Source organism: Rhyacophila brunnea, unplaced genomic scaffold (assembly GCF_057557595.1).
Source record: "Rhyacophila brunnea isolate RB1 unplaced genomic scaffold, BYU_Rbru_1.0 scaffold_19, whole genome shotgun sequence".
In the NCBI taxonomy this organism is placed as follows: Eukaryota; Metazoa; Arthropoda; class Insecta; order Trichoptera; family Rhyacophilidae; genus Rhyacophila; species Rhyacophila brunnea.
Genome location: NW_028232848.1, coordinates 9857624 through 9884063, shown reverse-complemented (window position 1 = coordinate 9884063; position 26440 = coordinate 9857624). Strand labels below are relative to the sequence as shown.

Genomic DNA, 26440 nt, shown 5'->3' with positions numbered 1-26440 from the left:
AAAGCTCCGCATTTAGGCTCGGACATAAAAATGATGATAAAATTACGAAATAACTAGTAATGTTACTAATTAAATTACATATCCGGGAAAATTAATGTCAACTTTATTACATACCATTCAAAATAATATAATTTCGTTCGCATCTGGCTTGCAGTATGGCTACATCCTGCTTTAATATTTGTCAAGTTGGCGGTTCTGTCGCCTGCATTTCGTGTTGTTATGTTTGCCTCGTTCTAGTGGCCATGGCTTGATGTTTGGGCACGCAGACGCAGGTTCGAATAAGGCAAAGGCTGTGTTTCAAATCTCCGATAAATCTACAGTAATTAGAGTGATGTCTTTCCGACGAAAATAGGTTTAATTATTTATTCGCCAAAATGGAGTGTCCTCACTTGGACGATAATATTATAATTAATAGTGAAGTTCTAACACATACATTTTCCACCACAAAGGACCTGAAGTGTTCAGGTAAATGTTTTATATAGGTGTAGTTCATATTTTTATGTAACCGAACGACTTCGCGATTATAATAATCGTGTTAAAATTACATTTTGACTTTTGAATATTATGCCGTGAGAAAATCAATACAGCGAACCCTAATCAGCTGTTATCTTATTCCTTGCGAGGGGGAGGGGAAAATAGGGGAATGGCCTGACCGTAATTTACTATTATTAATTTTGCTGTCGAAAATTAATTATTTTAATAAACATACGGCTAAATTCGGCAGCCTGCGTTGCGATATGAGCGAAAATGATTCCGAGTTTGACGTATGGGACCTTCGTCACGCCATTGACCCAGCGATTACACGGACTTTCCTTGAAATTTTTATGGCGTTTGCAAATGGAGACTCGTTATAATAGCACAAAGCTTCGTGACATCATCGTGCATAAATTTGAAGGGATGATTACTCTTTTCAGCCATTCATTCATTCTGCGCGGCTATCATTCGCGGCAGATTGAAAATTTCAGATCGATTTTGACAATTGACATGACGCACGATATGCTTAGGAATTACATCGATCATTTCTAAATAGGTAATTAATTGTCTTTCAATCTTTTGAATCTTCACTTTAATATATTTTTATTCTTCTAAATATATAAGTTTAATAAGGGGCGTATGTATTTAACCAGTCATAGTTTTTATTGCTGTAAGTTCACCAACGTAGTGGTTTTGACCAAGCCATAATATTAATTAATCATCCACTGATAATACCACGACAAAGTACAAAAATAATTAATACATAATGAGCTATAGTCTTTTAGATAGTTTAGGAGTCTTCAATATTACGAGTGAATTAAGTTTCTGACATATTGCAGAATTTATTTACGATAAGTAGGTACGTCATGTTTACAATATATTCATTCTATTTATAGAGAAATATAAAATAATAGAGATGGAGTCCGACGTCTTTATAATCCAATGAAATGAAGTTGAGTTTTGAAAACGTGCACAGATCGTTTATAACCTGGCGTGTACACAAGGGGGGGGTGTCGGGGTCCGGACCGCCCCCAGAAACGGAAAAATCATTTAGGTAAATGTCATATTAATTTCTTCGGTACAAGTCGGTTATTGGGAAGCTAGCGGTAAAGAAATTTTGAAAATAGTCATATACTGGATTATTTGTTAGTTTAGGTTAGGTTTTCATTCTTGAATTAATGAATTTTGCCAAAATCGGCTATGACAATTAGTGCGGTTCCCGCCTGGCTTCCTCATAACCAACTTGTACCGTTTCTTCTTCGCCAGGACGTAATGACTGGATCGTGTCCCTGAATTATTTGACTGTCAACATCCTTCTCAATGGTTTGGTCTCTACTCCACCCGGCAAATTGTTGCAACTATGGTATCCAATGTTTGCTTTAATATTCCGATGCGACATGTCTAAAAGATTAGACAGCACTGATGACACAAACGGCCATTATCAATCCTTGTAATTATGACTTATGTCATACGCATTCGATAGCCACTTTCGGATGTGACAGCTCGCAATAAGTTGCAAGTGAACACCCTTAGTTATACCTGCAGTCACTGGACTCAAAGTGTGGAGTGTCTGGGTATGAAGAATGTGTCTGGAAAAGTGCGCCATTTGGGGTAGTAGGCGGGGAAAATGTGGAGGTCAGTGGCACCTGCTAAATTTTGTTAACCCCAACCCCTCCCGTCGCATTACTTAAAATTTATAGCCCTATGTAGGTACAGAATTGACATAAATTGTGGGTGTTGAAAAGCGGAAACCACGTGTGGTGAAATTGGAGGGGTTAGCTAGTATGTCATTTTATGATAATGGGCTTATGGTTTCTAGACATTTTTTTTTGCCAACTATTTTATTTTCTTACCCTATCTGGCATAATTTTGTCAACGGCAGTTGGCAACACTGGGCTGGCTGCTTTCTGCATAATTACATTCAATCGTTAGATTAAGGCAGAGAACTCAGAAATAATGGGAATTGTAATACCTAACGGGTAAGGGTATTAGCAGGTAACCGATTTCGAGTAAGGTTAAACTTAAACACGTGTCAAGAATACATTATACGTTGAATACTGAAAACTGCTCTCGGTCTATGCATTTACGCTCGTTTAATATTGGTGTATTACACACACTTTTGCACATGCATAATGCGTGTTTCATTTTCGTAAGACACTCACACATTCAAAACCCTGCATCAACATGTGGCGTATTGAATATAGTCTGTCGGTATTCTATTTATTATCTGTTCTGTGGATTAAGGATTGAGGGGTACCAGTGACACATTAGTAAAAAATGAGTTAGGAGCAGTTTTTATATCACCACATATTTTAGGCACTTTGTAAACTGTAGGTACCTGTGTATAAGAGCCAATCTGAGCATGGGCAAGCGAACATATTAGGGGAGCATAAAGCACGGGAGTTATCCGTATAGTAGTCAACGTCGGGAAGATATTCAAGAAGTTCTGTGCATATGGGAAAAGAAATTCATAGTGGAAATACTCATTGCCAATGTACCAAATGATGTCTATGTGCATTTGATAAAGAGCATGAACCTAATGGGTTTGACCAGAGATTGGCAAACTTTTGACACTGGCTCAACGTCTAAGCCTAAGGCATTGGGGATCTGATAAGATTGGCGCAGGATAATAGGTAGGTGTACTGCAATTCGGTTGCGCCAACCTTGTTGAAGTTGACAGAAGACAGCATCAAAAGAAGAAGAAGAAAATCACATTCAATTAAATGAATGGCAATCATTTAATTGAATACTAAGGTGGAGGCCCATGTGTGCATTTCTATTTATAGTCACGCCTGCAGTGCCCAAGGTCCAGGTTCCATAATACGTTGGTAGGCGAACCTTTTTAACCAATTAGGGGTGGATACACTATTGTTTTTCATTGAGGGTCTAAAAAGCTATTTTGCTAGCATTGATGACTACCAAAACAAAACGGTCATAATAAAATATTTTAGTTAGGTAGGTACAGGAGGTATTAAATAAAAAGAGGGGCAAAGAATCGGCTTTCTCATACAACTGAATGAAGCAGGCCGACAACTTTTGAGAAATAGCGATGCGATAAAAAAAATGCAGGGCATCACAGAGGATTTACTTTGGTCATCATAACGTACCCATATATTTAATAATGTTAACGTTAATTTTGCCGAAAATTGATTACCAGCCTGCCTCACCATACTTTTTTTATATAACCTGCCAGCTTCACCATACTTCAATAACTTGCCACCCCTAGGGTAGGTAGGTACCTACTAGAAAAAAATCTTTTTGATAAAAGTACAACACCCGACGGTACCACTGCATTTGCGCTAATGTGCTTGACCAATTAAGCTACGGGCATCCTAATCAATTACGACAAATTTAACTGTAGTTCTTACATGAAATGCTTATCAAATTGCGTCAATTCGGTTTTTGTGTTTTAAATCAAGGTGTCAATTAAGTGCCCTAATTACTAACTCATGACGGGATCACTCCAAATTTTAGTTATAACGTACTTGCACTCGCTAATAATATAATCTTGTAAATTATTCATTGAATAAAACAAAATGGTTTATTTATTTCTACAGTCAATATTATATGGCTATTTAAAATAAGTACTTAAATAGTTGGCTCTTGTATTAATTATTATATGACATCATTATGACTACCGACCTAACTTGTTTTTGATTGTGAGATAAAATTATATTAAAACTTTATTATGTAATTAAATAATTTTAATTCTTGTGAAAAACCTCTAATCTTTGAACTTTTCTTGAATTTGATTTTACTTATATTGGGATAATAAAATTGTGCCCATCTGTTAATTATGTTGAATGGTTATGAGTTATGACTCTCTTCAATTGAAATGTTAGTACATCTTCATTGTCTATTGTCATGTGATTGTAAAATCTTTGAGTTTTACTTTTGAATTTATTTCTTAGTAAACTAGGTTGGAAAATATTAAGTAAGTGATTGCGTCTATTTCGATGGCCACTCGATACAACTTGACGCGTTGGTTGGTGGGCTAACCACCATACGTTTTTGACATACAATAGTGGCGAGGGGTGGACGTAAGCTGCTAAGATCCGACGTAAATAGAGCACACTAAACGTTATCAATCATACTTATTTGTTTTCATTGAACTAATTACAAATTGCAGATGGTGTTGGTTAGTTTTTAAAAATCAATTATACCCTGGCTTATCAAACCATAGTAGCTGAGGTATGCTATGGGCATCCGTCAAAAATACTGCACACTTTTTCAGTCATACTTATTTGTTTTCGTTGAATTAACTCATTTAATGCCAACACCGTGACTGGCGAGTTTGAAGTACTTGGCCATTAGATATAATTAACATGTTATTTAAATGTGGTAATTAAAAGGTCAGCAGTGATTGTGTGAATACATAATACAGATGGTGTTAGTTTTAAAAATCATTGAGCCCTGTCTAACTAAACCATAATAGATAAAAAATATTCTATCTATAAAATATCTGAAATGGCATAATTTTACATATTTTATTGGTAGATGAATATTTTTGGACTAATATCTATTATGGTTTGGTTTACGCAGGGTTTATTGAATTTTAAAAACTAACCAAAATAATCTGTAATTTGTATTCAGAGTTCAATGAAAACAAATACGTATGGCTGACAAAGTTTAGTTTACCCTATTTATGTTGGATCTGAACAGCCTACCTCCACCCTTCGCCACTACTAGACATGTAGTGTGATCATCCGGGCCTGCGCTAAAAACATCTCACCTGACAGTTCATATCCCGGGATAATTAACTTTTAGAATACGATAAAAAATTTTTATCATTTTTTTTAATTTATTGATTTTGGAGTTAAGTATTATCTTAAAATATTTGCTCGGAAACTTGTACGTATGCAGTTTGCCGTATCACACTTCACGATGAAATGTTGTATCGGAAATATATGGCCGTATATCAAAGACCGTCGAACCTCTTTGGGTCGTATAGTACTGATATAAAATTCATGTCTACATAAAACACGGTTCTTGTCGGTTTACACTTTACAGTTTTTTTTACAGCAAACAAATTTTGAAAATGGCCGATATACAGGATTATTTGTTAGGTTAGGTTAGGTTTTCATTCTTGAATTCATGAATTTTGCCAAAATCAACTATGAAAATTGAATTAATGTTCATATTGAATCTACTAAAATCTACTAATTTTCCGATAAGAAAGCTCACAGCGAACTGTGCCACGGTGAAATGTTTTACGTACAATTTACATGTAACCGTAAAAAATAGCCCTGTTGGGGTTTGATGTGGAGATTGCCACTGAGGGAGTCGTCGAGGTGTCGTACTTCAAGATGTTGAGGATGATGATGAAGAAGTCGAAAACGGATGCAGGAGCGAGTTTTATTTGCAGCGTAATGGTCGGTACAATAGTATGTTACAGTAGTTATGTTACAATACTAAACTTATGACAGGTACGGATACGAAGCGATATGGAGACTGCGATAGTAACAGACTGGAAACGTATATTCGAGTGACATCTCGATGAAATATTATTCGCTTATTTACACAGTCAAAATAATATCCTTTCCATTATAACTTAGTAAATAATTATATTGATCGAGTCAGCGACTAAAAAAATGGTATTTGCGTCAATGAACGTCCGAGTAGCTGGGAATTATTATTGCAGACGTATAATTTGATACTACGGAAAAATAGATATTTTAATTTCGCTGATCACTCTAATACCTACACTCAAAAATATATTTTTTTGTGCTTGAGAATTTAATACTTCTATTTTTCTTTCAGAATGTACTACGAAAGAGCAGGTATGGATATGTTTACAGTGCGGCATTGTGAATTGCGGGCGGTACATGAACGCGCACGCAAAATCACATGCAACCAACTCTGGACACCTTTTATGCATGAGCTGTGAAATATTTTCTGTTTATTGGTAAGATAATAATTTATATTCTAAAATACATTTTATATGATTATTCATCTAAATAATAATGTAATAACTAAACTATTTTTTTATTTAACAAATACAGTACTCTCTCAGTAATCTGCCCCTCCCAAAACCAGACAAGTGTCCAATTATTGAAAGCGGCGGATTATAGTGCATACATACAAAATATGGTAAAATGTGTACTAGCTAATTACGGTTTTATTTATAATCAAAATCAAGTATTTACTAAATTATATATATCTATTTATTAACTAAATATTAAACAGTAAATCACTTGACACAACCAGTTGTTCAGTGAGGCAGATATTCTTGAATGGCTTAGGATTCCTGGCTTTCCCTATGACCAAAAGCTTCAGTTTGTGTGTCCCGGTTCCATTGGAGCACGGCATAATTGTGATGCGGTCCTTCGGCACTTTCCTCCCTGGTACATTACTTTCTTCGCGATGAACGTACGTTTTACGAAGGAGAAGTTTCCAAAATAAACCTGTCTCATCTGCGTTGTATACTTTCTTGTACGCGGCAGACTATTGAATTGGACAATCGGATACTGGCGAATTATAGAGCTTGATTTTGTGCTTTCAACTAGTAAAAATAACGGCGGATTATAGTAGTTGTCGGATAATCGAGCGGCGGATTACTAAGAGTGTACTGTAATTCACAAGATTTAAGAATGTAACATTCTTTATTAATCGATATAATAGATTTTCGGGTTTCCACCACGTGTTCTTCTTGCTTTCCTTGATGATTCGGGCTCGTTGTGGAGGCCATTTTCACGAGATAATGAGTATTGATGAAGTATACTGTAAGGTTTACGAGTGAATGTCAATGAATTACAGTACACTCCATCAACACATTGTCTCTTGAGAATGGTCGCGGTAATGAGCCTGGAACATTGAGGAAAGAAGCAGGAAGAACAACAGTGAATGTCTCATAAGAGTATATTATTCTTTATTGAATAAAAAAAAATAGCTTATTTAAATTATTATTAAGTGCAAATACGTTTAGACTAAAATTTGGACAGATCCTGATGCCGTCTATGAATCAAGATAAGTAAGTGTTATTATTTACCTTGTTTCAAACCATAAAAGCAGGTAACCGATATCAATGAAACGGTGCAAGTAGCACATTGGCCACAATCTGATGTATGCAAGTTTGAGTCCTGTCCGGCATCATATTGTTTCAAGTTTCTTTCTATTAGGTATGTTTCTGAAGTGTTTTTAAATGACTATGTTAATCATCATCAGCTGGGGTCGATCCACTGTTGTATGCTGCCTAACTCTCTCCACTCTTCCCGGTCGCTAGTTCTTTGCACATGTACTGAACTTTACGAGATCATTTATCCGTCAGGTTTTAGGGAGTCCTTGTTGTCCTTTAGTGTCCTTTGGGTACCACTCCAGCAGTTGTCCACTCGCCGAGTGACATGTCCAACCTATGGTAATGTTAAACGTGTTAAATAATAATCGTTTATAAGAAATTGAAGTTTCCAGGTTTATCTTGCGGTTTTTGACAGATAATTTTGTAATAAATCACCGGATGGTGATATTAAGTTTTACTATGGCATTGGCATCATCATTATTCTTGGTGCAACCCGGGGTGGACCCTAGCCTCTTCAAACCGTCTTCCCCAGTCCGGCCTATAGCTCTCCAATCTGGAATTCCTAATAAACAAGATTTTAGAATGTTGGATAGGTACTTATTAATGAAAATAGATAATTTTGAAAATCCCCAGAAACATACCTGTTGTAAAAAAGTTTGGACCGGATTTGAACTTATATCTCTTACTTTCCGGGTTAGTGCTCTAATCCTATTGGCTACTGATCCGTCTATAAAGCCGCATTTAAACCAAGCGAGCGAATGTTTGTTCTTCCTCCACTCCAGCGAAATTCTTATGGTCGCTCAACAAAAAGCGTTTACGTCAAGAGAATTTGGCTGGAGTGGGGGAAGAACAAACATTCGCTCGCTTGGTCTAAATGCGGCTTTAGCTATGCGATGAAGGTTAAACAGTTTGAGCGTGGTGTGGTGTTTTTGGATTTTTAAAATAATATGTTTGTTTTGTTTTTATTTTACAGCTATAAATGTGAAGAGTATGCTGTGAATGATACAAACGACAATCGGGTAGACAAAATAAGGCAGTTTTTGTTCAAAGAACGCAACATCGAAGACCATGACATCCTCGGTCCGGACATCGGTAACATTCCAGAGATCGAGGGGGCTTCCATGGGCAAGAGTGAGAACCACCCGCCCTCGCCGTCGCTGTGTGAAGACACCCTGCACGCACACAACCGCAACACGCCCCCCGCTCACATAAACGCAGGTGGAGCTCTCAAGAATTCGCCGCGGAGAAGATCGCCCAATGACGTGTCGCCCAGGAATTTCTCCGCAGTCAGCGTCACAATCAGCAGGGTGTCCGACAATAATGAATCTGATTCAGAATTATGGAATACCGGTTTGAAGGTATTTATATACTTTTTTTTCCCCCCACCATCAATATTCATTATCGTCTTCTGGCATACAACCCAGTATGGGTTTTGGCATCTTTCAGAATCCATGTCCTGGGCAGCCTCTTTCGAGTTTTCTTTCCCCCGTGTCTTGAGTTTTCACTTAAAATTATCCATCAATCTTATAAAAAGAAATGCGGTTATGCATTTGGAATTTAAAATTTTAACGATTGCTGTGCTTTTATGTATGTAATTGAATGTATTAAAATAAATTTAATTTTCAATTTTAATTGAATTTTGAATAATATGTATTTCAGATGTAAAATGCGGGAAATGAAAACGTAAGCCGGCTCACGCATCTAAACTCATCTAAACTCGCCTCGCCATAAATCAAACCTTCTAGGAACGTCGCACTGATGTTGCATATGAAGACCGTGCACATAGGCGCCTAGCGACAGTCGCGCGCAATCTCTCGAAACGTGGATATGTATGGGATGCGGCGATCGGCAAGCCGGTATAGGAATGAACAATTTGTAGCGTGTGCTATGCCTACTGGCGCCTCTGACTCACGGCCCGAGATGTATGGGATTTGTTGCTAGCAGCACTTTTTTTTTAAACTAAAAAGTTGCATTCCACCAGTGTGCTCCATTTGGCAACGTGTGTTTTGTGAATAACCAGATGTTACATCGACGTATTCAACACGTTGTAGACGAGACAAGTTTAGATGTGCGAGCCGGCTAAAACCAGAGGTTCCACTGAATAATTTATACCTGCGAATTGAAAGTCGCTTGTGGCTACAATGTTGAATACAAATTTTTCCTGTGGAGATAGTGGCTTTATACATTATAAAAGTGAAGCCGATAATATGGTTTATGATTTAATTACCTGCAAATCGTTCTACATTGTAGGTTCAATTTGTAGCAAGCTTCGCGAGTGTGTTCCTTGTATTATATGTTAGGGGTGGACTAAGATAAAATCAATGCAATAAACTTGTAAGTAACCAAATTACGATGTCAACACCAGCTTCTTTAAGACTCCCTTTTTTAGTTACAAAACAATTTATTTACCGCTGCCAACGCAATTTTAATGTAATTCCTAATTCTAGCATACTAATCATCTGCGATGGATATCGAAGAGTTCAACAAACATGCTTTATTGTTACAAAATGTTTTCAGTCATATTGATTAACATATTTTGAGATATAGAATTGTTTTTATGGATTGCAGGCACCGGAAGACTCCGGACGTAGTTTAAGGCCGCGTTCTCGAAAACGTTCGCACTCAGAGGACAGCAGTTCGACGGAGAACTCTTCCACATCGTCCACGGGCAGCGCAGCCCCCGTAGCGTCCAACGCATCATGCAAGCGGCCCAACCCCCATTCGCACTCCCCCAACGGCAATGGCAACAGCAAGCCAGAGCGGCAGCGGGAGAAGAAAGTGGTGGGGCTGCGCAACCTGGGCAATACTTGTTTCATGAATGCCGTCCTGCAGAGTCTCAGCAACATCCAGGAGTTCAGCTGCTACTTCAACACGCTGCCATCCCTCGAGGGGAAGAGCAATGGCCGGAGGGTCTATCACTCGCGTAGTTACAAGGAAGTTCAGGATGTCGTCATGGCCGAGGAGCTTAGAAAGGTTTGTTTCTGAATAAGTAATCATCATAAGATAACCTTCGTAGTCAGATACTCATGGATTCTCATAATGGGGGATATAATATATCTATGTGATCTTCCTAAGCCTATGTTTCACTATTGTAATTGGGCCTTGTAGTTCACTAAGCTGTAATGATATATGTGACAATTTGATACTTTACCAGAGTGCGATAGGCTCTCACAGTACGTAAGGCACTGGCTCCGTATCTGAGGGCTCTGGGTTCGATGCCCGGTGATTCAAAGCCTGGGTGTTTCTGTGATGGGTTCATTGGCACCATGGGTACAGCAGAAGCGATTTGCCAGTGGCGAAGGGTGGAGGTAGGCTGTTAAGATTCGCTATAAATAGTGCACACTAAACTTTTTTAGTCATATGTATTTGTTTTTATTGAACTAAGACTACAATTTACAGATGGTGTTAGTTAGTTTTTAAAAATCAATTAAACCATGCCTAACCGAAACCATAATAGTTTTGGTCTAATTTGGGCAATACGACGAAATTGTGCACACTTTTTCATTCATAGTTATTTGTTTTCGTTGGATTAAAAATACATATTACACATATTGTTGGTTAATTTTTTTAATTCATTAAGCCCTGACTAAACAAAACTATAATAAATAAAAAATATTATTCAATTTATACAATATTCAAAGTTATGTATGATTTAATGGCATAATTTTAGATATTTTATAGATGGACATGTATTTTTTGACTATTATCTATTATGGCTTGGTTTCTCAGGGTTTAATTTAATTTTAAAAACTAACCAACACTATCTGTAAATTGTAGTCTTGTTTCAATGAAAACAAATATGTATGTCTGAAAAAGTTTAATGTGCACTATTTATGGCGGATCTTAACAGCTTACCTCCACCCTTCGCCACTGCGATTTGCAGTTGTAGTGATATTGTTTGCGTTGAAATGGGTACTGTAAGAGTGTATCAGTGCATGACTACATCTGTCCAATGATTATCTATTCACCGAGTGACCTCATCCAGCCTATTTTTATTTCATTAGTTTGGCGGCATCTATCACATTGTGTACTCTAGCATAAAGCCTGTAGACTGACCTACCTTGACTGCGAAATACGATCAATATAAAATTTAACGAGATTCAAAAAAACCATTTTGTTTTATTGCATAATTTATGGGAAACGGCTTACGTTTCCTTTCAAATAAGAGATGCCGTTGATTTGTTTAGGTATTGATAAACTTGAGTGCCGGCGGATGCGGATCCAAGAGTGCGATATCTCCCGAGTGTTTATTTCTGGTCATCTGGAAGGTGGTTCCTCGGTTTCGGGGCTACCAGCAGCAAGATGCTCATGAATTCCTAAGATACATGTTAGATAGGTAAGTCCACCCTATTAACATCTTCACAACTACTTCATTTTCAGATGTCATTGATTTCTACTTCCATTAAAATCGTGGGTATTTCTGTTTTCCCTGCAAGAAGAAAGTTTAAACCTTCAATTAATTGTTGAGTAAATTGATTTTAAAGTTAAATATGTGATTGCAAATTTTACGTAACTGTTTTTAACATTCTGTAAATGACGTCACGATTTTAAATGATCGTTTATTCCAAAAAATTAATATTGATATTTCTTTAGGTTTATTAATGTTTTTATTGTTTGAAGGAGGACAAATTAAGCCAAAACATTTGAAATATATATAGTTGCTACGAAGATAATAATGTCAGTTCAAAAGAAATTTTTGAGACCCCTTTACTTGAGGCCGTATGGATACTATCCGTGGCTTTACCTAACTGACTTTCTCTTAGGTATGCTCACATACTGTATTCTAAAAAAAAATTATATATGGTGTAAATGAGAACTACTAATTTGCCTTTGGGAGTGGAATAAATCTGTTAAAACAAGTCACTTTGGATATTGATATATTCCACCTATGTGAGAATGAGTACAGTTGGATGATGTTTTATAAATTCTTAAAATAGGGTCTACTTATCTCATTCAGTGTATTTCCATATACTATCTAGTTTGTAATTTTTATATTTATTCTTTTTATACTGCTTCAATTTGTTTATTTCTATTTGCTTTAATTCTATGCCTTCAGCAAGTGTTCTTGCTCGATGAGGCCGTGATCGACAGGCCGCACATACAAATTTTGCAAGTTATCTCGTTCGACTTTAAACTCAAATTACTAGCCACTGTCGATTGATTTGCATAATCTAAAAGATTAAACATACAGTGACATCTGTTTGAATAATTATGAAATACTAAGCCACAAATCATCGGTATTATAGTGATTTTAGTAAGAGCTTTGCTCTACATTCAACGTGTGTCGTTGAAAATCTGCGGCCTGTCAGATACTGCCATGGTGAGGCATAGAAAAGGTTTTTTTTTGTTTTATCATGTCATGTTGTGAACACCTTGAATTTGTAAAGTTCACTATATTATGTAAACTATAAATAAATAAATAATTTTAAATTTGACATTTTATACACCATGGGATATAAGTACCTACTTTAATGTTGAAAATAAATGCTTATATCTTTTCATATAAATAATTACGTGTTTGAATCCTGTTTCATGTATAAGTAGTTATGGGGTGATGTGTAAATTGCTCAATTAAATCAATCCATCTTTGGTACATGTAGAATGTTATTAAATTGGCATTGTATGAAACAGCTGATTAAATACACAATAACAATATTATGTCACATATGACACATGACACAATAAAAATGTGTAATAATATTTATGTAGTATGTACACTACAATATAATATTATCAAATTTGTTCTAATTTTTTTTTAACAATAGCAACATCAGAAAATTTATTTTGAAGTATGTGTGGGTTGATGGTTGATAGCTTGTTGACATCATTGTCTTTTATCTACACAATTTAGTATACAATCGTAACATCATTATTATATTCCTATTAAAACAAAGTATGTATATAATAATATTATTGGTTAAGCTGGTACCTACTCGTTAAGATGTATAGGAAAATTTAAGATATTAGTGTATTAAATCGATTAATCTGTAAAATATACAAATGCAATTCATAAAACTGTAACATCTTTAGAGATTTTTCATAGTCTAAGAGCTTGCGCCTTATTACGACAGCCAGTCGCTGTAAGACGACACAAAGGCTGGTGGGTGAGCTCTTACCCACGTGCGACCTCATGCATACCTTCCTTTTGCAGTGGTACGCACGGTCTATGCGGACTGTGTGTTGCTATGCCAATCCACCAGCCGTTGCGACGTGTTGCAGTGGCCATCTGTCATAATACTCAAACGTAATACCAAGATCTTCTCTGCCGTGGATTGAATCTGATATCTCTGGTATATGATTTGGTTTTTAATTTACAGGTTACACACCGAGTTATTACAACTTCTGCCATCGGACGTCAGTTTAAAGGACGCTGGGTATTTTTCTTTGGCGCAGAGAGGTCGAAGCTCCATTGTCACTACTGTCTTCGGAGGGACTCTTCAAAGCGAGGTTAGTTTAAAACGTTCCATTCGTCACAGTCAGGTCCCTAACTGTCCATTTTGTACTTACTAGATTAAATACACACGTTATAATACGAGGGTGGTCCGTAAAATAAGGTCTTCGAATTTTTTTTCTCAAGAAAAAACACGTTTATTTGCAATGAATTATACATTGTTGGAAAGCCTGGACTTTCTACTATTTTTCTACATAATCCCCGTTGCGATCGATGCATTTTTGCATGCGGGTAGTTTTTTTCGTATAAGTGTGTCAGAACTCTCCCGCCGCGGCGTGCAGTTAGCGTACAACCTCTTCTTTCAACTCCTCGTCGGTACTGAAAACACCAAGGATCAATTTGCACAGCTCCCGAATCGTCACCTGTCATCATCAAGCATTACCTTCTCCACTTTTGCAATCGTTTTGTCCGAAACCGATGGTCGTCCTGCGCGCTGTTCATCATATCAGAAATCATCATATCATCAGAAACGTCTACGTCCGTTTTTAAACTCTGCACCATTTTCGCACATTTTTATGTCCATACACTGTTGTCCATACACTTCATATAACTGTTGATAAATTTCTATAGGCGTAGTGTCCTTAGCACACAAAAAATGAATAAACAGATAACAGAACGTAACTCACACCTGGCGGTAGCGGCAAGTAGAAGGTACATCGCGAACGGCTACCAAACCAAGACTAAGCGTCGTAGACAGCTCGGAGTGGTGGGGATTTGTAGACGGGGAACCAAGCTACAAGCCAGTGTTGCCGGATCTTGCGTTTAAGCGTTCCTCGCGACTCAGCACCTTGGAGACCTTATTTTACGGACAACCCTCGTACATTAACAAAGAAATCTTACCTCGATTTGCTTCGTTCATTTTTATCTTGAGTTTTTATAACTTGAGTGAAATTCAAAAATTTGGAGGGTTTCGAAACATTATTCATAAAGCTCAAATTACATTGGCATAGTCTCACACCTATTGTCTGCCCCGACCGTCTGTGTTACATATCGGATTGTTTTTTTGGACAGAACAATCCGGTGCCTCTGTATTACTACGTAGTGATGACGTTTGTTGTTTACAGGTGCGGTGTTTAGCATGCGGCACAGACAGCAAAAAGCATGATCCGTTCCTGGATCTGTCGCTGGACATTCCAGAGAGGCTGAGCGGGGGAGGTTCCATGGGCACGTGCGGGGGCAGGAGGGCGTCTGCGGTGCAGTCTGCAGCCACCGTCGGCGGGGGAAATGCCAGCGCTACGGCCGCTGTTCCTGAAGAGGGCAACTGTTCCCCCACGCCCGCCTGTTCCATCGATGACTGTCTTACTAGTTTTGTTGAGGTATTTTTGTGCTATCAAAGTTTTACAATTAATATTTATATATTACATATATTATTGAACAGCTGTCGACATTAAGACATGACAGCCTGTCTTTTTGTACAAGATGCATTTTAAACACATTGACTGCTGACTAGATAATTACTTTTTAATTACCACATTTAAATAGCATGCTAATTATATCGAATGACCACCTAATCGTTACGCGCTAGGCGCATCTTTAACGTCCAATGTAATGCCTTATAACGTAGCATCATCATTAGACCGAACGGATATTTGTTGCCTAAAACAATTATTCTTCTATTCATTTTGATTTCTTGGATACTTTCACTGTCAATGGTACATGCAATTGTTAACCTTTTGTTTTTAAAATCACAATGCAATTTTTGTTTTATTATCCCGACCATATCCGATCCTAATAAGATCATATGGGCCTCCACAGGGTGGAGGTTTGTATTAACAAATTTTGTTTTTACGAGAAATGGATGTCAGCCACTTGCTCAACCTATTAGGTCCATGCTCTGACACATACACAAATTGAAAAACAATATGTGTACTTGTCAGACCCAGGATTAGAACCTGGGCTTAAGCCGCGCGGCCATCGCCACTATTATAGTGTTCCGAAAACTTGATTTACTTTCTAAAATGCTCTTTTCAGCCAATCAACTTATTTTTTACCATGTCATGCATATTTTTATCAATGGTTCATTATTTTAATTATTTAAGACTAAATTTAATTAACACTCTCTCTAATATCTCTTACCCTCATTATTTGACAATGCCCAAAGATGGTAAAGAAAACCTTCTGGGAAAAAAAGGATCTGGGAAAATGTACTGCACTAATTTTTATAGGGAGATTCAACATCTTTTATAATATCAGTGTTTTCGTAGCAAGTTGTTCTTCTTCATTGCGTGTTCAATATGTAATCAATTGTTGTTTCAGGTGGAAGAGCTTGCGGACACAGAGCTGTATCTGTGTGGCAGTTGCAAAAGTAAACAGCGCTCCACTAAACAGTTTTGGATCAGAAGACTTCCTAATGTACTCTGCCTACACATTAAGAGATTTAGATGGAATAACTTTTTTAGGTTGGTATTGTTAAATTTTCTTCCATAATGATTATTATCATCATCGTTGTTTCACAAACCAGATGTTGTATAGGTTGTTACAGAATTTTGAGATAGTAAAATCGTCACTTTTACCCATAGCATATGTAACAACATGCAAAGCTATTCTAACATAACACTTAGCTCCAAAATCAATAAAAATACTGATAAAAATGCTATGACGCATTCCAAGAGTTACCTATTTCGAAGTAAGAACTGTCAATAACGTTTCTTAGTGTGGCACCCCTGGCAGTCGCACTAATTAGGTAGAGCAATTTTATTACATCTTGGGTTGCAGCGATTTGGAAAATGAATACATACTCACATTGTAACACTAGCGCCAAATGTCATTGGTAACGCTGAATATTTTCAACATATTGCAAAGGCCTTAGACTGAAGCAACCTTTGTATAATGTAGAATATACTATGTAATATGTATAATATACAGAATTGTAAGATAACCAACCAACCAGCTTGTAGGTATAATAGACAGAATTGATCCGAATGTTGTCGAAGTTATCTTCATTCAAGACAAATAACAAAGACATTATTATGTTTAGTTGGAGTAGCCCTGCTGGTGCTATATAGCCTTCTGTATCTATCTGTTAGAAGACTCCGACGGGCAGGCCTTGCAACATGAATGGACAATTGTTGCCAATCCAGAGAATAGTAACTTTTCTATAGTTACCAATTCAAACATACTAAAATCATTATAAAATCACCATCAGACATTGTCTGAGAGTTATAGAGAGGTCCCTCTTTATTAGTCCAAACTCTTCGGATGTGACTGACTTCTTAACTAGGCTATGAATTATTTCTTGTTTTATATAATTATCATTCATATTTTCTCATTTCCAGAACTAAGATAGACACAAATATATCATTTCCTATAAACGCGTTGGACATGTCCCAGTTCGTACTGAGCAACCTGCCGGAGACGAGAAGGTCGGGCGCGGGGAACAATCTCTACGACCTGGCCGCCGTCATTGTCCACCATGGCTCTGGGTAACCACCTTCTTTTCTTCAGCATATGCTCTATAAAGACAGTATTCATTATGATTATGGCATGAAGGTAATCTATAAGGCTGCACAATCTTCTTAGCGGTGTCCAGTTGCTTCCACAGATCATGTCCTCGACTTCAATTGTTATAACAGTTTCAATTGGTTGTAAGTCGAGTGCTACGAACCGCACTCATTAAACTCAATATACATAAATTTAACAAAAAAAGAAAACACTTCTGAGAAAATATATAACCAATAGAAAAAATCTTTTTTGAAAAAAATACGGCACCCAGCAGGAATCGAACCTGCGTCTCGGGACACTCGGACCTCGGGTCTCGTCACACACATCGACCACAATGCTATATGCATCCTATCTAATTGCAACAAATTTTAACTAATGGCTCTCTGAAGCTTTCTAAATTGAGATATTATTGGCAATCAGCTTTTGTATTTTAAATTAAAGTAGGTATTAATTACCTTAATTACTAACCGATGTCGCGGATCACTCCAAGATTTTTATTGTAACTTGAACTTGCTAATAATAAAAAGAATGTTACATTCTTAAATTTTATGGATTATTCGTTGAATTAAAAAAGTCGTTAATTAAACTCAATATGTTTTGTTTGCTTGAAAGATTTATCAATGTTATGTTTGAATCTGGTGTACACTGGTAAAATCTATGTCTGTAAAGTCATACAGCATGTTAAGTGTGGGAAATACTGCATTCGATGTTTTCTACACATAAGGTGGTTCGACGTAGTCCTGTGTGTAAGACGCTGGCCTTTCATCCGGGGGCTCTGACTTCGATTCCTGGTGAGGTCACAATATGTGGTCTGTTTCACTACACTACTATCATTGAACCTCATGGCCTATGGTCGTGTTAAATAGAATATAATATATATATTATTAAATTCTGTGTTTTTTTATGTTTGTAGCTAATTTTTAACATGTATAAAGAAATATTTTTACGTTTGCAGAGCCGGTTCCGGCCATTATACGGCATTTGCCATCAACGATGGCCAGTGGTTTCACTTCAACGATTCGTCCGTGCGACCTACGGACGTGGGCACGGTCGCCTCCTGCAAACCATACATCCTCTTCTACATTCGCCGGGAGTTCTCCCTTCCCAATCATTTAGCTCAGTAGTGTCCCGCCTTCCACCCGTTAAGTATTTCCACACCCCATTCGTTCATCGTTCATCGTTTAGAACAATTTATTATTATATTTTTATAAATGTCTCATTACGACCTGTCACGCGAGAAAATGCTGAAGCTTTTTTATTTGCTAGTTTTTTTACTCTCAAAACTTATTTCTAATTTATTTCGGTTCTGTGGCTACGTTTATAAAATTAGATCATAATGGTTGTGAATTATAAATGCTGTTGAATTTTTAAACAAAATGTATCTTTCCTATTCCAGTGCGGTTATTGTAAACACGCTTTAAATTATTAATAATTGATAGTCTAGCTTGTGTACCTATTCATTATTCGCGCCAGCCACAGAATCGGACATCGAGTGAATAATGAGTGGCTGAGGATTAAGGGTATCCAAGTGCATAGGTAATCTATATAAATTGATTTCACAGTTAAATATTAGCATTAGTTTGTATGTTCAGTTCTTTATATTTTGAGATAATCTAATTTGAATGTTTCAAATGAATTGAAAATCGATGGCGAAATATGTATCATTAATACTATCGACTCAGGTTACTTTATGGAATTTGTATTTAAATTCTTATTGGCTTGAGCTTTGTATTATATTCGGGTTTTCCTTTTCGGCATTTTCAGTCACTATGGCGTACTCACCAATGGCAAATTCATAACTGACAGAATACAGTTAATTCTTGTTTATCTAACATATTATTACAATAAAATAACGTGAAAACATTATTACTAAGAAGACAAGCAACTTTAAAAATTAGTGTTGGAAATTTGAAGTGTTGGGAAATACTGTAGTACATCAGATGTCCACTGTTAATATATTCAGCAAGTCTATTAAAATGTCATTACTCATAAGCAATGGAACTTGGCAAAGTGTTGGGAACTTTATAAAATTTTATTTTGTATTTGGCTGAGACAATTATATCTTGTCAAATATCCTATATTTGGACGTACAATATTTTAGCAGCATAAAGGTATAATGCCGAAGGGTTTTTTGTGTATGACAACTCAATTTTGGTAAAAACTGGACTTGCAATATCTGTGCGTTAACCCATTGATATGTGTTCATAAATACTGCATTCCACAAACTTATCTGTAGACCAAACAAAAATGAAATTACAAGAATGTAGTAATGCATACATCATTCGTTAAGTTTTGATTGTGTAGTTTTTAGATACGGGCAACACTGTAATTTGTTTTGTAGCACTTGTCAATGTTTTAAACATTTTGTAAATGAGTGTAAAAACAAATGATACATTATTCCTATTCCAAGAGAAAATATTGACGTTTATTAGTGTTTGAATTTAAATTATTCAATTTAGGAATGCGAACGTAATGACATTTTATACAATATATCCAATGTTTGGAATAAACAATTAATGCTTATAACTTTTTGTACAGAGCAGTTTAATTCTTTTTCATGCATAAATCATGAAGATGAGAATGATGCTCGTATTTATGTTTTTACTTGTCACTTGTTTTAATCCTCAGCCTTTCAATTATACCCTCGTCGCATTGTACGGAATGATTTTTGTAATATTTCAATGTGTACCGATGTGGGGAGTGTAAGTTTTTCAGTGCTCTGAAGACAGTTACGTATTGTAAGCTTGGCACGACGGTGCTCCAGAATACTCGACACTTGTTCATCATTCAGCACTCATTATATTACTAATGCTTTGATATGTATATATCCAAGGACTGAAATTGAAAACTTGTTTAATCTTAGGGAATATTATAACAGGGTTTTGAATGCCGCCTGTGACGGAAGCTTTGAATTGGCCCCGAAAAAATATTGAGCGGCATCGCACATACAAACTCGACGCAACCACAACTCTATATAATTTGGTTGATATTCATAAAAAAATAATATGATACGTCTATTTACAAAAACATGTGAGAGAAAGAGAAGATATCGTCTTTGTTCTGGCAGAACACACTAACTGGATAATACTAGTTTTGAGTAATTTGACTTTGAAGTTTTTAAAATGTTTGAAATGGTCTATCATATGAGTTTATTAAGTAATCGTAAAAAGGATGACTTTAAAATAAAGACTGTTTATTTATTAAGAAGGTTTCCAGACGGTAAAGCTTGAAATAAGAAACATTTTGGTACAACTAACTCAATATGTCATTTTTTCGAATTAGTGTCTTCTGCCAGAACAGTGACGATATGAATCTTTGCGCTTTAAATTGAGGTGCAATTTTCCGTAACTGTCGTGCAGTAGGCTCTTTGCACAGTAGGAGAAGAGTGCAGTGAGTGTCTAAAAAAAAAAGATAAAAACCATCATTTTCATGAGTGAGAAATTGATTATTTCTTTGTAATGGTAAAAGATAATACTTATATCGTCACCGTTCAGGCAAAAGTCACCAACCCTGAAAATGGCAGTTTTGAGTTGAGTATGTCACCCGAAGCGTAAAATTATGTTCTTTAAGATGCAAAACTCACCACGGTACATTAGTTTTTGCTTAAATCCGAATTATTTGTTTTTCACTAAATGACTTTCGATAAAATCTTAACAAGCAAAAGTCATTATAGGTGAATAGACATTATTGACTATATAAAAAAAATAAATCCTTCGTTATAAATATACAAGCAAAAGTCACTATACTATGGATGGTGAGTTTTACTGATCCTTCTTTTGGCTAACATTGTTCAGATTATTAACAAGCAAAAGTCACCAAACCATAATTGAGCTACCTTGCCTCCTTCAAAACCTTCCTGTTGTTTTAATTAGCATCAAAAAGTAAAATTACCTTAAAGAAATTATTAAGAAGACATTAGAAAATAATTTAATGTAGATAAAACCTTAAAAACATTAAAATCTGATTTTTCCTGCATTTTCAAACTTTCAAATTGCGATAGCTCAAAACTATGTTTTTAGGGTTGGTGACTTTTGCCTGAACGGTGACGATATGTATAATCAAATATAATGAGTTCAAGTGGAGAGCGGTAGATTAATGTCAATTTTGATAGGTACTAGATCGATCACATTTGAATCCTATTTGAAGTGGACATACCTGATTTATAACCTGGCAAAACATTAAAAAAGCAGAAATGTTTGTTCATAAGTGTTGTACTAATTCAAAAATTCCTATTTGTAGTTGCATTGGTATGTAATCGATGTTTACATTAAACGGGTTCAAAACCATTTGTATTTTGCCGTTTTCTTTATCCGTAAATCGTATTGAAACTTTACCTTGCAAATCTTCAATAATATCAATGAAAGTGCCTTTGTGTTTGCCATTCAACTGCAAATAGAGATTTGCAACATATAAAATGTTTCCTCAATCATTCTTATTCATATGAAAATTATTATTGAAATAATTCAACATAGGGGCCGTTTGTTATCTAAGTTTGGTGAACCATCGACAGGTCGAAAAAAATGCATATTTTGGTTGCATGTGTTTGCTGAACACTGAAAGAAATTGATTAATTAATACGATTAAAATAAATACCGATATGTACAATTTTGTTTATGTTTATTGCAATATACAGCAATAAAATAGGCATATTGTTTTAATTTGAAAAAGTTGTAATATGAGTTACAACATTATCCTTTGGAAATATGCTGTTTTATGACAAAGTCGTAACTCATAACAAGTATACTTCCGGTTGTTTTACAGACATAAAAACATTAATATACTTGATTACCAGCACTAACTATGTCTTTTAACCCTATTACCAGATATTTTCTTCTTTGCGTTTCGATATGAGAATTTTTCAAACTTTTATTTTGCTCTCCTGAAAAATGACCAAAAGTGAGTTACTGCTTCGTTGTGGGTGTCGATATATTGAATTGTGGACTTCTGTTTTTGAAAATAAACCTCTCATAATATGTTACTTATGCAATGACACGCGCGGTATTGACTCGACATTATTGATTGGAGCTTGGACCTGTCAAAATGCATGACATGAATGGCTGGCTGGTTTTTTGTACAGGAGGTTGAGAAATATTCATAAAACAGATATAGATGCAGAGCGCATTGATATATTTCTAATAGATGGATGCATCCACTTGTTGCCCTCGTCTGAAGACATTTTATTCAATAGCATTTAACCAAAATGTGTGACATCGAGATAATGAAAGCAATTTTATTCTGCAAGTTCTGATTGAGTTGAGGTTGCGTTGATTATTTGTAAGCGGATCGCCTATAATATCAATTGGTATATTTGTATATAATTGATTTGTTATAATATTGGTTTCTCATTTAGTAAGCGGTGGACAATATTCAATAATAATTAACAATATTTTTAAAGGCCTGTCTGTCTATGGTATTTAAACGCTGTGATTACGCAGTGGCGGTGAATCATTAAGTCCGTTTGTCGAGCTGATATCTGTCAGATTTAAGCATTGTAACTTGGCCAATCCTTTATCCCATGGTTACACTTGCCTGGCAATACTCATTGATAATACATTTGTTCCGCTGCCAATCGCAATTGGTTTGAAATTTTCGTTTTATGCATGCAACAAGCCACAACAGTTTTTTGATGGTTTTAAAATGATGCTGTTGGAATGCGTAATTTTTGAATTAATTGCTTTTCGTGATTTTGTACGGTTTCCAACCGATGAGCTAGCAGGAACAAAATTCAAACCGACAGAAATGCTTGTGTCTATGGTATAATAACAATCAAACTATCATACTGGAACAAAAAAATATACTATACTTATTCTATTGGATTGGGAAATATTTCAATATTGATTGTTTGTGGTAAATGGACACTTTAACCAGATTGGCCAGAATGTAATTTATTTTATTTTATAAGCTATAGTGAGAAATCATAAACCGGCATGTATATTGCAGTGATTCCCGACCCGTTTTGTTGTCAAGAAAATATAACCAACTATTTGTAGTCCCACTCAATATGTTTTATTATTTTTGCGTGGCTATTTTAATCGGATATATGCAAAGGAAATATTTAAAATTCTGATATACATATCCACCAATAACATCAATCTAAACTTGAAAGTCGAACTACTCAAACGTTGTTTTATTTGCATTCTTTCTTTAAATTGCCACCTCTAAGTAAAACATGACCTACCTAACCGCACGGAATATGATTAGCAAGTAATAAATTTAGTAATAATTGTACATCTCTAAGACACAAGTTATTTCACTATATTTCCACATTATCCGAAACCAATATGGTGGCCAATTAAACACTCTTATACACAATACATAATAAAGCAATACTGAGCTGTCACTCTAACATTGTTCAAATTATAAACACTTTGACCAATAACACATTAAACAGTGCATAATAGGTGGCGACATTCGAATTTATTACTGACAATTGAATTCTTTCATTCCTTGCTGTGCCCCTCCCAAGTAAAACTTTCGCTACTTCAATAATAACCTATTATGCGATATTCTAAGCAAACTTACAAATAGTTAAGTGTAAAACATTTTTCATTTTATTGCAATAAGGTTTTGCGAACTCAACACATGGCTCAACGTTGGGAATCACTGTATAGAAGCATCCTTGATAGCAATCTGAAAATGACATAATTGATATTTAATTTAACATTTTTGTATCTGTAAGGTGTGTATATATTATTTTTCAGTGATTTCTACTGTATATTTCAATCATGTAATATATTCGGGACTTATTTTTAATGATTTTTTTTTATTCACTTGCAAATTGTGTGCATCGTTACACTTGCCGTGTACAATGTTGTATACTCCATCCAATTTTGTTCCTCTTTTTACACCGATATATTGCGAATAGATTTATTTATTTTAATTTGACCATTATGCAAGCCCAGTTTTGCAATAATTTCTGTACACATTCCAATTTTTATGTCAATGTCTCTATTTAATTGATAATAAAAAAAGGAGTAAATTGGCATTGTTGAATCGCTTCTAAGTGGAGGATTGGTTATTGGCCGTGAACTCATAACTGTTGGGTTCTCACTTTTTATTCCTCATATCGATGGCCTAATGTTAATATCCCGGAAGTGACTTTTTACAAATTGTGCAGGAAGCTAAAAAAACTAAATGTATAATATCCCGTATCTGACTTTTAATAGTTCACACATGTTGTAACTATATAGCATGCCAATAACCCGTAACAAAGGAAAGCACATAACGCCTAATACAATGATAACATCCAATAAAATGTGATATATATCCAAATTTGTTATATTACTTATTAAAATAACTACAGATAAGGAAATTTCGCAGTCGATGGGAAGTATATTTGATTCTAGTACGTTGAAAAGTCATTTTCGTCATATGGGTCAGATACGGGTTATTAACATTAGACCATCGATATCTAAATTTGTCAGATGCGGGTTTTTAACCTGTGACTCTCGGTTTATGAGGCAGATGCTCTGCCACTACGCCACTGCGGGTGTCTTATTAATATTCAAATACATCGAAGAAAAAGAAAAATTAACATATCACAGTATAATGAATGACAATTTTTTTTATTTGCAGTGTCCATTCTTTTGCTTTTATTTAAAAAATCGAACAGTCAAGCTTTTTGCGTACGATCATTCATTCCATCATTTTTTTCAAACAATTATGAAAATATGACTATTTTAAAAAACCTTTGTAGAACTTCTTTTTCGAAATCATTTATTATAGGTGAAAATCATTTTGAAAGTTTTAGAAATTATTTAATATTTTCCGATGAATCCTCATCCTGTGTGCATGTGTGTTGATTGATGCATAGCTCTTAATGAAAAAAATGTACATATTAAAATTTGAATAGTTTTGTATTTTTTTTTTTTTTTTACATATTTCTTATGCGTCTAAGAATTTATAAGATGGATGACTAAACTATGTATATATAATAATACTATTATAAGTAGTTACTCGGGTGAGTAAAAACAATCTTTGTGACCATATTATCTATGGATAAAAGCTGTTTCAACATTGTTCATTTTTAATAATATTCCTGTTTCAACATTATAAGATTATATTATGTAACATTTTTATGTTAAATACAAATTATATTGTATACTGAAGCAATATACCAATATTAACACTTACAATTATTAAATTATCGATTTTTGTTATTAATTAAGTGCCATATGCATAGTCATATTTATTTAAATAAGTGGGCTTCTGCGTTATTTGGAATGAGATAGTAAAACACGTTCCCATTAACACATAATTAAGCCGACATATTTACATAAGTATGACTATGCATATATGGGTCATAAGATGATTTTGGAATATATTGCCTCAACACCGCTGTAAAAGTAACCTTGTAGTATTAAAGCGGTGATGAGTATTATACACAAAGTATTGTGTGAGATCTCAATTCCACTTGCAAGGAGTCGTGTGACTTATAATCCTTTAGCTACAAATGGACACCGCATCTGAAGAATGAAAGAGCCCTCGTAAATGATTCTGTTCATAGACATTTGCATCTTGTCATACAATTTTCATTCTTTCATAGTTGACGCCACACGGTTAATTTTTAATGCTGAAATTGTAATTTTTTAGTTGATTGATATATTACTGTAAAACCTCGTTAATAAGAACACAGAATTTTCGCGAAAAAATGTCCCTTGAACAATATTTTCATATAAAACCATACCTTTAATTCAAATTTTGTATTTCGAAATTATTTCATAAAAATATTCAATAAATCGTAATGAAGTACACTATTTCATGAGCCAGTCATTGAAAATTGTGACAGAGCTTTCTTAAAACATCATAAAATACTTATTTTAAGAAGTTAATAAAAATAATCCTGACATTTTATCACATATTAACACACACGGAACCGGAAATTTGGTTGGCACATCGATGATCGTAAATGATATATATGAAAATCAAAATTTTTTTTTTTTCAAAATTTTAATATTTTCCCCCATACATTTCATAATTTGTAATTCGAAATTTTTTTCGATTTTCGGTCCATGGAATTCGTATTAACGAGGTTTTACTGATTGATTGAATTTTTGTTT

General features: G+C 35.2%; 1 protein-coding gene across 1 annotated transcript; it reads left to right on the top strand.

The window, feature by feature from the left end:
* The first annotated feature begins 207 nt into the window (after positions 1–207).
* LOC147072717 (ubiquitin carboxyl-terminal hydrolase 3-like) lies at positions 208–20781 on the top strand. Its single transcript, XM_085946230.1, has 10 exons — positions 208–465; positions 6235–6379; positions 8463–8847; positions 10058–10462; positions 11677–11825; positions 13807–13936; positions 15005–15256; positions 16197–16339; positions 17216–17362; positions 18337–20781. Exons 1-10 carry the CDS (start codon positions 375–377, stop codon positions 18503–18505), a joined length of 2016 nt encoding a protein of 671 aa, XP_085802356.1. The 5' UTR covers positions 208–374; the 3' UTR covers positions 18506–20781.
* Positions 20782–26440: the final 5659 nt, after the last annotated feature.